Here is a 16224-nt window from a genome sequence, read left to right as displayed (position 1 = left end):
GACTGCAGACAGTATTGTTCTCAGCCGTGACCTCATTTTACACGTTTAGTCTGTTGCTCATTATCAGTCGGTGGGATAAGTCTGGGAGCAGGAAGGGTGGGAGAGTCTTCCTCTCGCTTTACTGTCAAACGTCTGTGTGTGATCATAACAATCCAACTGAGAGCTGGACTGAGATTTCTATCCAGTAGATATCATGCAAATTGAACACTGATTTGAAACAGCGTCTCCCCCTGAACCAAATGTATTTACAAAACTCTCAGTTTAACTGATGTGGTGTTATATTATGAGTTCTGAAAATACTATAAGGTTGTCGTACATTGTCAGATTTTTGAATTATATCAGAAATATGATATTGTTTCCAAGACAAAGACATATTTAGAAAGTTTGTCACACATTTATTTGTATTGTGCTCCTCTGTAAACAGTATACATACAGTACATACAGTTTACATGAACATGCTGTGTTCTATGTGACAAATACAACTGTCTCCTTCTTGACTTGTGAGCAGATGCAAAGAGCTGCTGACGGCTTCCTGTGTGTGTGTGAGGAGCTTCCCAAACCCACCAGCACAGAAGAAGCAGATGGAGACAAACTACGTCCTCTGTGCCGGTGGGGACGGGACGCCCCTCCTCCTCCTCTCGGCTGGTGGGTGGAGCGGGTGGTGTCGGAGGGGGGTGAGGGGCAGGGAGGACGTCACCGTACTCACTGGGTCTCAGGAGTCCTGCCCTGTGAGACACAAACACAAGAGATGAATACTTTGTTGGGCTCTGGCATATGGCTTAAACATGTGCTGTGGACAAAGACAATCGGGCCTTCGCTTTTTCAAGCAAAGGTCTCATCCTGACTTGTAGTTTGAGGAGAGCAAAGGGATTTCACACTCAGGTGTGAATTCCCCCCCCCCAAATAACCATGGTAACCGCGGCAATCTCATTGGCCGAGAGCCAAGAGACCCCAGGACCCCTGTGGTTCAGCCGATGTTCTATAAAACTGTTTTTAGTTCACACTTCTAGGCTTTCCCCCTTCGACCTCGGTTGAGTTAGGAGGCACACAACCGCTCTCTTCGCCCGGACCCCCCCCCCCCCCCGTCCAGGCCACAGAGAATCCAGCTTTTCCAACTCTCCCTCCGGGGTAACAGGAGGCACACAAGGCTCTTCGCTCGGACACCCCCGTCCAGGCCACAGAAGAACCAGCTTTTTCCCTTCGACCTCCGTCGAACAGGGAGCACACCGCGCTCTCTTCGCCCGGACCCCCCCCGGCCAGGCCACAGAGAGTCCAGCTTGCCCCGCCAGCGCACGAGGCCACGAGGAAGCAACGGCCCTTCAACCCTACTCAAACCCTGACAAGCCGTTTCGCTGGATGAAACAGCCCGCGATAACGAATCTGCTTCAGCGATCAGTTCAGCGCTTTTTGTTTCTTTTTCTTTTGGTGCACACATTCCGGCGAAGGAAAGACGACAACGCCTCCCTCCTTCACCGACGATTCCCGGTAAGACGCACGGACCACGCCGTCAGCCGAAATTAGATCACCCTCCCTGCCGCGAGGACAGATCACGTCTGCGTTTGCTCCAGCCGAGCCACGCCACGACAGACCGAAACAGCGCCAGCTCAACGCCGCGCTGAGAAGCACCCCCCCCCCTTCCTCTCGAAGAAAAAGGACAACTTTGCTCACGAACCCTTCAACGTTGCAACGAAGCATCTACAAGTAAGATTCTTGGCATTTGGGCATAGCTTAGCTTAAATTAACTTAAGTTTAATTCAGGCCATTCATTTATATGTTGATATTCCCGTGTTTTTGGTGTGTTTAAATTACTGTCGCGTGATATTGAGGTATTACGCAATCATTACGGAGCAGAGAAGCTCCGCTGTATTTGTGTATCAACTATGACTGTTTCTTTGGGATTACTTTCATTCATTGTCTTCCACTCCGGGTGGAAGTTCTCTTTTCATTAACTCGACTCGGTGAGTGAGCTGAGGTGCGTGGCTTATCACGGCATAAGTTACCGGCAGTTCCAAGACGACAGCGGTATATTTATGCATGATAGAGCCAGCAATCAGGCTCCCTACCACATCGCACGCCGAAGCGTGATTCTCTTCGAGTTCTCGCTCCTTTTTTCTCGTTCCTCCTTTCACGAAACACGCACATACACATAGCTCCTAGTTCTACTCCTGGGGAACCTCGTTCAAACGAGCGCCTCACATCACGTGCTGCCCAGGCACACGTGAGTACATACAGCAGCCTAACTGCCATTTTGTCCGGGTCCCTCGACTCCGCCATCTTTGTAGTTTTTAGCTGTAGTTCTTAAGGCCCCTCCCCTTTGGCCAGCGTCACTCGATGCCGCCATCTTTGTAGTCTTTAGCGTAGCTGTAAGACTCCCTCCTTTTCACCCACAGACCCACACACACACACACACACACACAGACATACACTCTCATCCATTTTATTCATTCTTTAGTTTAGGCATATAAAATTGTATGATAACGTTTGTTGGTTGCAATATTAATTGATTCTGATCATCTATTATTTTGATTCAATAAACTCTGTTATACTTTCAGGAGCAGTCGTCTGTGATTACTTGTGCATATGTATTTGATAAGACTGTATGTAGTGGCCTGTGCTCGAACTTAAAACCCTTCACTGTCACTGAATGTATAGTCCTACGCAGACTATTGACATTATGAGTGACTACTAATTATGAGACTTAGTTTTATCGTTTGGTTATTGGTCCCTGTTCGCAGGGTGGTGCCCCGTTTATATTAATAATCATTAATAATTGTTACATACATCAATAATTCTATTGATGTCAAGAATTCAGTTTCTTAAATGCTGATAACCCAAACACGCTCCTTTAGATCCCAACATAATGGTGCCCCGTGTGAGGCTACGTTATTCCAGTTCTGTTACAGTATATATGCACAGTAATCCATAATTATTTTTGAATAATTAATTTTCCAAAAAAATATTTTTTCCGAAAAATTATTTTTTTTCTTCTTTTGAATGATCCAAATTCCTGGAACTTATTTCCCAAAATAGGTAGGCTTTGATCTTCAAAATCTTGTCTTATTGTAATTAAATTTTTTTGATTTTAAATCCAGATTTTTAATCTTAATCTTTAATTCCCTTCTCGAAATTTTATTTCGTTTCCAGGTTTAATTATTCGTTTCATTTCTTAAAACTAACAGCCAGCTGTGTAGTAGATTTGATTGTTTATTTGTAATACCTTGCTTGCTTTCTTAAATCCCTCAAAGAAGTTACACACAGCTGTCACAGGCCCAAAGTGCTAAAACCACATTAGCATTGTCGCACCTCTGGCTGCAAAGCAGTAGTGATACCTCAGAGCAGCAACAGTAGAAACGTAAGTCACAGAGCTAGACATTTCACTGTGCGCCTGCATGAACCGTAACACTAACAGTAATTAACATCGAACAGTAGAAATCCTAAGTTACAGAACTAGAAATTTCACTGCATGAACCGTAAACACCAACAGTTTCCGTTCTAACACTAGGGAATTAACAACCACTGGGAGTCGTGCTCATTAGAGAGAATGAGCGACGAGAAATTCCCCATTCCTGGAGCTGTAGCTCCAGAAGACACCGCATTACGAGATGCGGTGGCTGATGTCTTCGGACTCACAGCAAAGGAAAGAGAGTACTTTGCAAAATACACTGCTGTCCTATGCGACGAGCAATTAGAGCAGCTGGTGGCTTATGTAAATAACTCAGCAGATAACAGAGAACGCCTGATTCAGGACGTAATCGGCGAAATACTGCTCATCTATCATCAGAAAATGCAGCTGCAAGCTGCCCGAACCCGGGCACAGAGCGACGAGCAGCAACGCGAGATCTGGACACTCCGAACAGAGGTTCAGGAGTTGTCACGTGACTGTAGAGCCCTACAGTCAGAAAATAGTAGCCTGCGCAGTGACCTCAGAGAGGTCAACCTAGAACTCTCTAAAGCATCAGAGAGTGATGACAAACTGAAAGCGCTTCAAGGTGTTCCAGCAACCCCGGTAGGTACTGCTACCCCCTACCGAGCCTTTCAGCCCAGTCATTTCTTGGTCTCGGCTCCCTCATTCCCCGAGACCCGAACCACCTTGCATTTCTTGAACGCGACATCCCCAACCAGGAGGAGAGAGGACCAACACCAGGTCCTAGACGGCCCAGGTGGCTTCAAAACCACCTCAGGCGAACGCAATCCTCCACGCAGTTCACGCGCGCGACAAGAACTGACCCCATCCCCCTCAGGGAGGGAGGATGATAGTCGTTACCACCATCGCGAGTATGGAGACTCAGACGACTCGGACGGCCCAGGCCCCATCAACCTTGGAGGCCTGCGCACTCGACAGATTGAGTCTCTGGCAAAAGACGTAGAGTGCTTTAATCCCGATAATCACGACTCGAGCATCGATGACTACCTTAGGGAGATCGATCACTGCCTCCTCGACCTATCGCGCCCCTCATCGCGCGGAAAGCTAAAGCTAGTGTGGAAAACCACTGCGCGAAGCGTCCACGCTTTCATTGAAACGCTCCAGCCGAGCATCCGCGACTGCTATTCATCCCTTTGTCACGCCCTTAGGGAGGAGTACTCCCTGTACACCGACCCAGCTTCTGCCACCCTCGGCGCCTTTGCCATTTCCCAGGAAAGGCTAGAGTCTCCGAGAGACTACTTCAGGCGCTTGAGATCTGCGTACTTCCAAGGACGTAACGCCCCAGGTCTAGAAGAAGACCATGCCTTCAAGTCGCTATTCTTGCACAATCTCCACGACAACGTGAGATACGCTGTTACTATGCACTGCAGAACGAGTAACCTCACCATGCCAGAGATTAGGAAGTACGCGCAACTTGCATGGAAGACATGCGGACGGCCGACAAATCGGTACGAAGACACCGCCATAGTCTTAGGCATCCAACAGTCGAGCGACTCCGACCTAGCGTCGGAAGACGACGAGAGGACTTGGCCTAGCGAGCCCTGGTCACCCCCGAGGAACAGACGACCCTGGCGGTCGAAAGACCAACGGAACCAGGGGGGTGAAAGACGCCCTCAAGGGCAACCCATCAGGTAACGCTGACTCGCAGCCCACCTGACTCAGCCAAGTGACCTTTCCCCCTGCTGCCAAGTCGACGTGGTAGGGGGGGGGGAAGAGAACGCAGCACACTTCCGGAAACGACCACTCCCATTTTCGCACCTCGTTCTTCAACCTTCTTGGGCGACCTTGTTCGCAAAGGCAATGCCCGTTATGTATATATCTATACATATTCTTCAGTCTTACTGGGGGGTCATAACACTCTTGCTCTACCCGACTCCGGGTCAGAAACGAGCCTCATGTGTTCCCCCACCTTTTCGTATACACCTCTAGGGTGCCACAACCTTAGAGGCCCTTCGAGCGCCCTTCGAGCACCCTAGCTCGTAAGATCTTTTGTCAAATAAGCCTTCTTCTCCTGCTCTGTCAGCATGAGCCACCTCCAGCTTGTTCAACGAAGCCACCGCCTTCTTTCAGCCGAGTCATCTCCCGGGCCTGTCAAGTCGCCAGTGCCGTAGGTAACTGAACTTGACCTGTGCGCCGGACCTGTCTCCATCTCTAATTAGGAGGGTGGGGGGAGGGAGATATCACCAGCCCGCCATGACACACTCCAGAGTGAAACTGTTCGCGACGTTTCCCTGAGTGCTGGCGGTAACGTGGGATATCTGCCCTCGCCACTTGAACAGCACGAGGGGGGTGGATCTCTGACAACAGAAACTTAGAGAGATGTACTTCACAGGAAGTACACTCTAATCTCGCCAGTGCCGAAACCAACCGGCAGAATGGCAGCTTACTATTGACTACTAACGTTTAACTGCATGCTCCAACTCACCCTGTAGACATGCACTAACCGCTAACACATCCAACTTCAACCAGAACAGTTGCATGACCTGACAAACCATTGTGACTGTAAACTGATGCTCCACTCTCATAGAGAACCCTTTGCATGCTTTATAGACTCTACCAGAAGTAACCAGAGAAGACATAACCTCTGCCGTAGCAGTCAGATTTAACCCAGGACCTCATCCGAGAAGGCTCAGCTGTCAACAGCTGGAGCAGCGAGAGACCAGCCTAGCTAGTCACACTAGCCATGCTAACGAAATCTGTAAATCTGCTACCACTACTGTTATGCAACCCTCACAGGTACCTCTGGCCTATAGTCTTGGCAACGCAACTCCAATATCGATAGATTCTAAAACTTAGACACAGGACTCGCTCTAAATCTACCGATTAGAGAGAGGTAGACAGACGCACATATCGTGTACTAATAGATCCAGAAGCGACAGACAAACTGGATTCCCTCCTATTCGTAACACCACGTAGCCAACCTACGACTGCTCCGCCGACGGACTCCAGTCCTGTCTAGGAGTTGAACCAGTAACCACTGTTTGCCCCTCACCTGCTTCTTGTCTTTCTATTCTTTCCTTCTCTCTCTTTTGTGTTTTGTTTTGTTTATTTGGGTTGTTACTTTCTTTGACACTGTGCCACAATGCTAGAATATCACAACATCATAATAGCGATTGAATTATTTGGGAATAATGTTTTGCTCACCTATGATTTGAATTGTGTATGATAGTAGATGTAGGTAGAAGTAGTTAAAGTCATCTGCCCAGATGCCACCTTAGTCATCTGCCCAGATGCCAATGAATTCTGAACTTGAACACCATGAACTTGACCACTATGAACCTTGAACACTATGAACAATGAACACTGCCTGTTTTAACCACTGCTTTTGGTCTCAGGAACACTTGGACTGTCTCACCTCTTCAGGTTTCCCCACCACATGGATGCACATGCCAGCCCTTGGTTTGCTCTAAAGACCGAAGCCAACATCTCGCTCTTCAGAACAAAGGGGGGATGTTGGGCTCTGGCATATGGCTTAAACATGTGCTGTGGACAAAGACAATCGGGCCTTCGCTTTTTCAAGCAAAGGTCTCATCCTGACTTGTAGTTTGAGGAGAGCAAAGGGATTTCACACTCAGGTGTGAATTCCCCCCCCCCAAATAACCATGGTAACCGCGGCAATCTCATTGGCCGAGAGCCAAGAGACCCCAGGACCCCTGTGGTTCAGCCGATGTTCTATAAAACTGTTTTTAGTTCACACTTCTAGGCTTTCCCCCTTCGACCTCGGTTGAGTTAGGAGGCACACAACCGCTCTCTTCGCCCGGACCCCCCCCCCCCCGTCCAGGCCACAGAGAATCCAGCTTTTCCAACTCTCCCTCCGGGGTAACAGGAGGCACACAAGGCTCTTCGCTCGGACACCCCCGTCCAGGCCACAGAAGAACCAGCTTTTTCCCTTCGACCTCCGTCGAACAGGGAGCACACCGCGCTCTCTTCGCCCGGACCCCCCCCGGCCAGGCCACAGAGAGTCCAGCTTGCCCCGCCAGCGCACGAGGCCACGAGGAAGCAACGGCCCTTCAACCCTACTCAAACCCTGACAAGCCGTTTCGCTGGATGAAACAGCCCGCGATAACGAATCTGCTTCAGCGATCAGTTCAGCGCTTTTTGTTTCTTTTTCTTTTGGTGCACACATTCCGGCGAAGGAAAGACGACAACGCCTCCCTCCTTCACCGACGATTCCCGGTAAGACGCACGGACCACGCCGTCAGCCGAAATTAGATCACCCTCCCTGCCGCGAGGACAGATCACGTCTGCGTTTGCTCCAGCCGAGCCACGCCACGACAGACCGAAACAGCGCCAGCTCAACGCCGCGCTGAGAAGCACCCCCCCCCCTTCCTCTCGAAGAAAAAGGACAACTTTGCTCACGAACCCTTCAACGTTGCAACGAAGCATCTACAAGTAAGATTCTTGGCATTTGGGCATAGCTTAGCTTAAATTAACTTAAGTTTAATTCAGGCCATTCATTTATATGTTGATATTCCCGTGTTTTTGGTGTGTTTAAATTACTGTCGCGTGATATTGAGGTATTACGCAATCATTACGGAGCAGAGAAGCTCCGCTGTATTTGTGTATCAACTATGACTGTTTCTTTGGGATTACTTTCATTCATTGTCTTCCACTCCGGGTGGAAGTTATCTTTTCATTAACTCGACTCGGTGAGTGAGCTGAGGTGCGTGGCTTATCACGGCATAAGTTACCGGCAGTTCCAAGACGACAGCGGTATATTTATGCATGATAGAGCCAGCAATCAGGCTCCCTACCACATCGCACGCCGAAGCGTGATTCTCTTCGAGTTCTCGCTCCTTTTTTCTCGTTCCTCCTTTCACGAAACACGCACATACACATAGCTCCTAGTTCTACTCCTGGGGAACCTCGTTCAAACGAGCGCCTCACATCACGTGCTGCCCAGGCACACGTGAGTACATACAGCAGCCTAACTGCCATTTTGTCCGGGTCCCTCGACTCCGCCATCTTTGTAGTTTTTAGCTGTAGTTCTTAAGGCCCCTCCCCTTTGGCCAGCGTCACTCGATGCCGCCATCTTTGTAGTCTTTAGCGTAGCTGTAAGACTCCCTCCTTTTCACCCACAGACCCACACACACACACACACACACACAGACATACACTCTCATCCATTTTATTCATTCTTTAGTTTAGGCATATAAAATTGTATGATAACGTTTGTTGGTTGCAATATTAATTGATTCTGATCATCTGTTATTTTGATTCAATAAACTCTGTTATACTTTCAGGAGCAGTCGTCTGTGATTACTTGTGCATATGTATTTGATAAGACTGTATGTAGTGGCCTGTGCTCGAACTTAAAACCCTTCACTGTCACTGAATGTATAGTCCTACGCAGACTATTGACATTATGAGTGACTACTAATTATGAGACTTAGTTTTATCGTTTGGTTATTGGTCCCTGTTCGCAGGGTGGTGCCCCGTTTATATTAATAATCATTAATAATTGTTACATACATCAATAATTCTATTGATGTCAAGAATTCAGTTTCTTAAATGCTGATAACCCAAACACGCTCCTTTAGATCCCAACAACTTTTAACTCAACTATACAACCTTTACATTGTTCAATGATGGAATCTTATTACTGATACTTCTGTCGTCTTAGTGAGGGATTACTTACTCAGCCCACTGAAAGAAAGGCGACCACCGCTCTCCATCTGGTCCTGCAGTCATCCATCCTTCTCATCTGGTCATGTGGTCTCTGTTGTCTAGGAGATCCAGGATGTTGCTTCCTGTGTTACAGCCATCGATACCTGAGTAAAAGAGACTTGGAAAACTTTTCTTAACGTTAGTAATTTTTACCATACCTATCAGCGCTAAAGTGGGTCAATCCAACGGCCCCAGTGCAAGGCGCTACATGGGGTGTCATCAGCCCTGACAGATGCAAAGGCTACCATGAGAACCACTGGTCCTGCTTCAAAGTGGACTCAGTGGTTGCTCCGATGACATTTCCGGGAGGATTGATCCATCCAGCATGCATATGAGTAGATACCAAAGAAAAGCCCCAGTGCAAGGCGCTGCATGGGGTGTCACTAGCTCAGCCAGACTCAAAGGCCGACCCTCAAGAATAAAGAAAGGTTGAGCTGTGAAAAAATGAAGATCCTACAGAAAAGCCCCCCTCGGTCTCTTCATAGCAGCCTCCTGCTCGTCGTCGCTCTCTTCCCTGCGTCGTTTTGTGGAAGAGCCGAGGCCAGAAGTTGAGGGAACTACTGCATCTGTGAGCTCTTCTGAAGAATCTTCCAAGATAAAGTCAATGAAGTCTTCAAAGTCCTCGTCCTCAATGACAATGTCTTCAAAGTCCTCGTCCTCAATGACAATGATGTCAGTCTCTTCAGGTTGCAAATACCCGTACCTGTCCATAATAACATCAAAAACCCCTTCCCAAATACCATAACTAGGGTACCGGTTGAAAACAGTATAGAAAGTAGGAAGGTTGGGAGCAGGGTAGGAAACGAGCTGGAAAGCAGGGTAGTAACCTGTGTGACAGCCCCCGGGGTGGACAGGGGGTTTCACGACAACACTGACCAATAAACACAACCAGTCGGCAGATAAACGGTTCAAGTGAGGTTTTTACTGAAGGTAGAGAGTGGAAAGAGGTAGGATAGACACTCAATAACACAATGTCCGCTTTCCAGAGGGATGGTCGGTGTCCAATTCCACGGTTCGGTGCACAACGGGTATTCCTCAGACGGTCCAGGGCGCGGGCAGGAGCAGGGTAGTCGTACCGGCAGTCTTCTCCAAGGGTTTCGCTGATTAGGCCCCCTCTTCCTCTTCTTCTTCTTCCTCTTCTACTCCTACTCTCTCCTCCTCAGGTGTTGCTTGTTGGGCTGATGGTGGTTTGGCGCTCTTTTCCATTCCCTGACATGGGGGCTCCGCCTCCATGTCAGGCAATATCGTCCCTCTATCACTACCCCTCTGGGGTTGCCCCTCCGGCTGCCACATACCCCCCCCCTTAAATCCGACCTGGGGGGAGGACTGCTCCAGGAACCTAGGGCGTCCCGTCTTGACAGGGCGTCCGCGTTTCCATGAGCGGCCCCGGATCTGTGGACAACAGAGAAAGCATACGGCTGAAGGGATAAAAACCAGCGGGTGACCCTGGCGTTATTGTCTTTCGTTCTGGACATCCATACCAGGGGGGCGTGGTCCGTGACCAGGGTAAAGTGCCGTCCCAGCAGATAGTATTTCAATTCCCCCAGAGCCCATTTGATGGCCAAACATTCCTTCTCGACCGTGGCGTATCTTGTTTCTCTAGGTAATAGTTTTCTGCTTACGTATGTGATTGGGTGCTCCTCTCCATCCCTCAGCTGGGACAGGACGGCACCCACCCCGGTCTCGGAGGCATCCGTCTGTACCACCAACGGTTGGGTAAAGTCCGGGGTCACCAGCACTGGTTCGGAACAAAGTGCTTCCTTCAGCTTCTCGAAGGCGTCCTCGGTCTCTGCCGTCCAGACGATCCGATCTGGCAGCCGGTTTTTGGTTAGGTCCGTCAGGGGCGCTGCAAGGGCAGAGAACTGGGGAACAAAACGTCGGTAGTAGCTAGCTAGCCCAATGAATGCTCGTACCTGTTTCTTTGTGCGGGGGCGGGGCCACTCCCGGATCGCCTCGACTTTCCCTACCTGGGGCTTGACGCAGCCGCGGCCGATGGTGTACCCCAGGTAGTCAGCTTCCCGGAGGCCGAGGCGACATTTCTTGGGGTTGGCTGTCAGCCCCGCCCCTCGCAGAGCTTTCAGGACTGCTTCCAGTCTTTGGAGGTGAGCCCCCCATTCCTCCCCGTGTACGACGATGTCGTCCAGATAGGCTGCCGCGTATTCTCGATGGGGACGAAGTACCTGGTCCATCAGTCTCTGGTACGTGGGGGGGGCTCCGTGGAGACCGAACGGCAGCCTCTTATAGTGGTACAGGCCCATGGGAGTAGTGAAGGCCGTTTTTTCCCTGTCTTCGGGGGCCACGGCCACTTGCCAGTAGCCTTTAGTCAAGTCGAGGGTGGTTATGTATCTGGCCCTCCCGATGCGCTCTATCATTTCGTCCACCCTGGGCATCGGGTAGGCATCAAATTTTGAGATGGCGTTGAGCTGTCTAAAATCATTGCAGAATCTGACTGAGCCATCTGGTTTCGGAACCAACACTATAGGGCTGCACCACTCGCTAGTCGAGGGTTCGATGATGTCTGCCTCCAGCATACTCTGTACCTCTCTCTCTATCGCCCCCCGGCGGGCTTCGGGGATGCGGTACGGCCTTAGTTTTACCTTCTTCCCGGGCTCGGTGATTATCCGGTGTTGCACCAGTGTGGTGTATCCGGGGTCCGGGGAGAACACGTCTCGGAACCGATCCACCATTTCCCGGACGTCCTGCTTCTGCCGGGGGGTCAACTCTTCTCCCACGGGTACCTCGACTGGCTCCGTTTTTCCTGGGGGTGTAGAGAGAGAGAAACAGAGCATGGCATCCCTACTCACCCATTTCTTGAGAAGGTTAACATGATAAATCTTCGTCGGGTGCCTTCGACCTGGTTGCCTGACTCGGTAGTTTACCGGCCCCAATCTTTCCATAACTTCATAAGGTCCCCTCCATCGGGCTAAAAACTTACATTCCGCCGTGGGCACCAGGACCAACACCCGATCCCCTGGGTTAAACACTCGGGGTTGTGTTCCCCGGTTGTACACGCGGGCTTGGGCCGCCTGTGCATCGGCCATGTGTTCTCGGACTATGGGCCAGAGTGATGCCATCCTCACCCTCATCTCCTCGACGTGGTCCACCATGGTGCGGTAGGGGGAGGGTTGGTGTTCCCAGGCTTCCTTGGCCAGGTCGAGTAGTCCCCGGGGTCGTCGACCGTACAGGAGCTCGAAGGGCGAGAATCCTGTAGACGCCTGGGGCACCTCTCTGATGGAGAACATAAGGAATGGCAGCAGTTGGTCCCAATTCTTACCGTCCTGGTCCATGGTCTTTTTCAGCATTTTTTTCAGTGTCTGGTTGAATCTCTCTACTAGGCCGTCCGTTTGGGGGTGATACACCGACGTCCTCAGTTGTGTCACCTTCAGCATGCCACACAGGTCCTTCATGATCCTAGACATGAACGGGGTCCCTTGGTCGGTGAGAATCTCCTCCGGTATTCCGACCCTGGAAAACAACATCACAAGCTCCCTTGCTATGCCCTTGGTGGCCATGGAGCGTAGGGGGATGGCTTCGGGATACCGGGTGGCGTAATCAACAATAACCAGGATGTACCTGTGTCCCCTGTTGGTCTTGGGTAGTGGCCCCACTAGGTCCATCCCGATCCTGCTGAAGGGGACGGTGATGATCGGCAGGGGCACCAGCGGGTTTCTGTGATGGGGTTGTGGGGCCACTTGTTGACATTCGGGGCAGCTCCGGCAGTAATCTTCTACGGCCTTTTTTATTCCGGGCCAGTGGAACCTGGCCCTCACCCTTTCCAGGGTTTTCTCCACTCCTAGATGGGCACCTAGGAGATGGGAGTGGGCTAACTGTAGGACAGAGGGTATAAAAGGACGTGGCACCAGTAACAACCTGAGGGGGGCCCCGTCCCTCCTTACTACCTGGTATAGGAGCCCGTTATATATGGAGAAATGTGTGGGAGGGAGGTCTCTTACCCCGTCCAGTGGTCGTCCGTCTACGGCGGCCACCTGCCGAAGGGCGTTGGCTAGGTTGGGGTCCTCCAACTGGGCCGTCCCAAACCTCCCTGTGAGGGGCCCGGGTAAGATGGGCTCCTCCGGGTCCTGGGGAAACAGCCCGGCCAGCTCCTCTTCGTCGAGGGAGGGGGTATCTGCTTCCTCGGGGATGGGCGGCGCCTCTCCTTCGGGCTCACTGGGGCTGGAGGGTCCGTCGTTCTCGATGGCTGTGGCATAGACGTCATCGGGGTTGGGTTGGGTGGCCTCCACCAACGCCCGGGCCACGGCACTGGCGACTCCTTCCGATAGGGGAGAGGTGGAGATCTCCTCCCCCAGCCCACAGATGGCTTTCTTTTTGTACTTTCGGGGAGGGGTCGTACCTTGTTTCACCACCAGGCTGCGCCAAAGCTCCTGGAACACGGGCAGGTCTCGGCCGACGAGCACCTCTACGGGGAGTCCTTCCACGACTCCTGCAGTGCCGATGTATCTACCCCTCGTCGTGTAGATCTCTAGGGCGGTGGTGGGGTATTCGCGGGTCTCCCCATGGATGCACGTGACCGCTCGGGTGCCTGTTAGGAGCGGGTACTGAGCATACGTGGGTCTCACCAATGTAATGGCGCTCCCGGAGTCCACCATCGCTGAGGCGTCGCGGCCGTTGACTTTGACAGGGGTGAGGGGCATGTGGTCCTCGTGAGTGGCCCAGCATCCTGTAATCAAGCCGCATGGGCGACTCCCCTCACTGGCCGTGGGCATGGGTGCGTCCTGGCGGTGAGGGCATTCCCAGGCGATGTGCCCGATCTCGCCGCAGTTGTAGCACCTCCTCTCTTCCTGTCCAAACGCCGGCCGACGTCGGGGAAAGCCTGGGGGGAAGGAGGGAGACACATATTTATTTTCCTCAGTTTTAATTTTTTCTTTGCGGGTGGGCCCCTCTAATTTCTGGTTTCTTCCCCCACGCACTAAAGCTTGTGCTGCTTGGTAACCCTCCATTATTTCCACCAGGTCCTCGATGTTGCGGGGGTTTCTCTGGCCTGCCAATTTTTTTGCCTCATACGGGAGTGATCTGATGTATTTGTCCATGACCACGCGATCGGTGGGCGACACCTCTGTTGGCTCTGCGTGTAGCCAGGCCGTCGTAATCCTTTTGATCTCATGCATCTGGGCTCGCGGAGAAAGTGAGGCGTCATATGACCATTCATGAAATCGTTGGGCCTTTAAGAACAGCGTGACCCCGCATCGCTGTAACGCTTCCGCTTTCAAAACCAGGAAGTCAACTTTTCCAGCGCGCTCTAAGTCCTGATACGTTACTTGCGTTTCATTGATCAAAAAGGGGGCTATTAACTCTGCCCAGTGATCGTCTGGCCATTTTTCGCGGAGTGCCGTTGTCTGGAATATTTGAAAAAACACTTCAACATCGTCAGCTGCCGTTTGTTTGAGAATGAAGCGCGCTGGATTGGCTTTCTCCACGGTATGTTGCTCCTGTTGGTTTTGTAACATGCCCTTGATTTCGCTTTGCATGGCATCCGCGCGTTCTGTTTGCAATTCCATATATTTCTCCATTTGTATTTGCTGTTGGTATTGTTGTTGCTGCTGGGATTGGAGGATTTGCATTTGTACTTGCATGGCTTGTTCGTGGCGCTTTTGGGTTTCTTGGTTGCTAGCGATTAGCCCCGCTAGCAGCTCTTGAAATGGCACCGGGGTGGCCATGCTTACTGGGTCGGTTGGTCTATCGGTCAGCGTTGCCAGAACCGGGTTGTGCCCACATTCTCCACCATGTTGTGACAGCCCCCGGGGTGGACAGGGGGTTTCACGACAACACTGACCAATAAACACAACCAGTCGGCAGATAAACGGTTCAAGTGAGGTTTTTACTGAAGGTAGAGAGTGGAAAGAGGTAGGATAGACACTCAATAACACAATGTCCGCTTTCCAGAGGGATGGTCGGTGTCCAATTCCACGGTTCGGTGCACAACGGGTATTCCTCAGACGGTCCAGGGCGCGGGCAGGAGCAGGGTAGTCGTACCGGCAGTCTTCTCCAAGGGTTTCGCTGATTAGGCCCCCTCTTCCTCTTCTTCTTCTTCCTCTTCTACTCCTACTCTCTCCTCCTCAGGAACACCTGACATCAGCCCAACAAGCAACAGCTTGTTGGGCTGATGGTGGTTTGGCGCTCTTTTCCATTCCCTGACATGGGGGCTCCGCCTCCATGTCAGGCAATATCGTCCCTCTATCACTACCCCTCTGGGGTTGCCCCTCCGGCTGCCACACCTGGAACAGGACTAAAGCAGTGTTGTCCCGCTATCACAAATTGTGGTTGTAGGAACTGCAACTCACCCCTACCCTCCTGAAGCCAGTCAAAGCCAACCTCGTCCTCGGGCAAAAGGGCGGCATCAGGGCGGACTGAGGTAGGAAGAAAAACATTTATTAAAAAAAACTTCACATCCACAAGCCACCAACTAACACAAAGCCACCGCTAGTCTGATTCAAAAGGCAACTATTTCAGTATTTATCAGGAGCAAATTATGAAAATGCTATTTCCATGTGAGACCATAGCCACGGTCCAAACTGATTCTATAGGGAAAGGCCAGTGTGCACATTATCACCAGCCGAGCACTTTTAAAAAACGCTCTTACATTTGGAACTGGATTCAGAAAACGTCATTCACATATAATATAATCAGACATTTGCCCAAACTATTTTCCACTCCTTCATAGTATATATGCACTCATTCAGGCTCATAACAATATTGATCCGTTGGTGCATTTTAATGAATATCTTGAAGCTAGCTCTCAAATGTTCCTTCTTTTACTTATATCTTGCCATGGTGCAAGAAGAGTTCTATTTCTAAAATGGTGGAGGCGCCATTTTGTTTCCGAGATTGTCAACACAAAAATCTACGATTTGATCCCCTCAAACAAAAATAACGGTGTTTTCATGTCCCTACACATGTGTTAACACATTCCACACCTATTTCGAAGAAGAAAGTCCAGTCTTAACATATTGTTTTACACCAGAAACTGTGAGTGGCCTCACAATATGAGTTTTTCTAATAGCTAGTTTAAATGCTGAACATTCTTTATCTTAATATTTAGCTTAATATTCTTAATTTAACGTAATTAAACGCACGTTTTGTACTGCAATGGCCTTTTATGGAGTCAAGGAACATTA

General features: G+C 50.5%; 1 protein-coding gene across 1 annotated transcript; it reads right to left on the bottom strand.

The window, feature by feature from the left end:
* Positions 1-12755: 12755 nt before the first annotated feature.
* On the bottom strand, positions 12756-14069 carry LOC306788540 (uncharacterized protein). Its single transcript, XM_079284098.1, has 2 exons — positions 13045-14069; positions 12756-12896 (listed from the first exon to the last, which is right to left on the bottom strand). The coding sequence occupies exons 1-2, from the start codon at positions 14047-14049 to the stop codon at positions 12885-12887; spliced, it is 1017 nt and encodes a 338-aa protein (XP_079140224.1). The 5' UTR covers positions 14050-14069; the 3' UTR covers positions 12756-12884.
* Between the last annotated feature and the right edge of the window lie 2155 nt (positions 14070-16224).

The sequence above is a fragment of the Melanostigma gelatinosum genome, assembly GCF_949748355.1.
Source record: "Melanostigma gelatinosum genome assembly, chromosome: 14".
NCBI lineage: Eukaryota > Metazoa > Chordata > Actinopteri > Perciformes > Zoarcidae > Melanostigma > Melanostigma gelatinosum.
This window is presented reverse-complemented; position numbering and strand designations above follow the sequence as displayed.

What these genes read in the sequence shown, in the direction of transcription:
- LOC306788540 (XM_079284098.1), bottom strand. Translation starts at nt 14,049, where the DNA reads ATGGAGGGTTACCAAGCAGCACAAGCTTTAGTGCGTGGGGGAAGAAAC.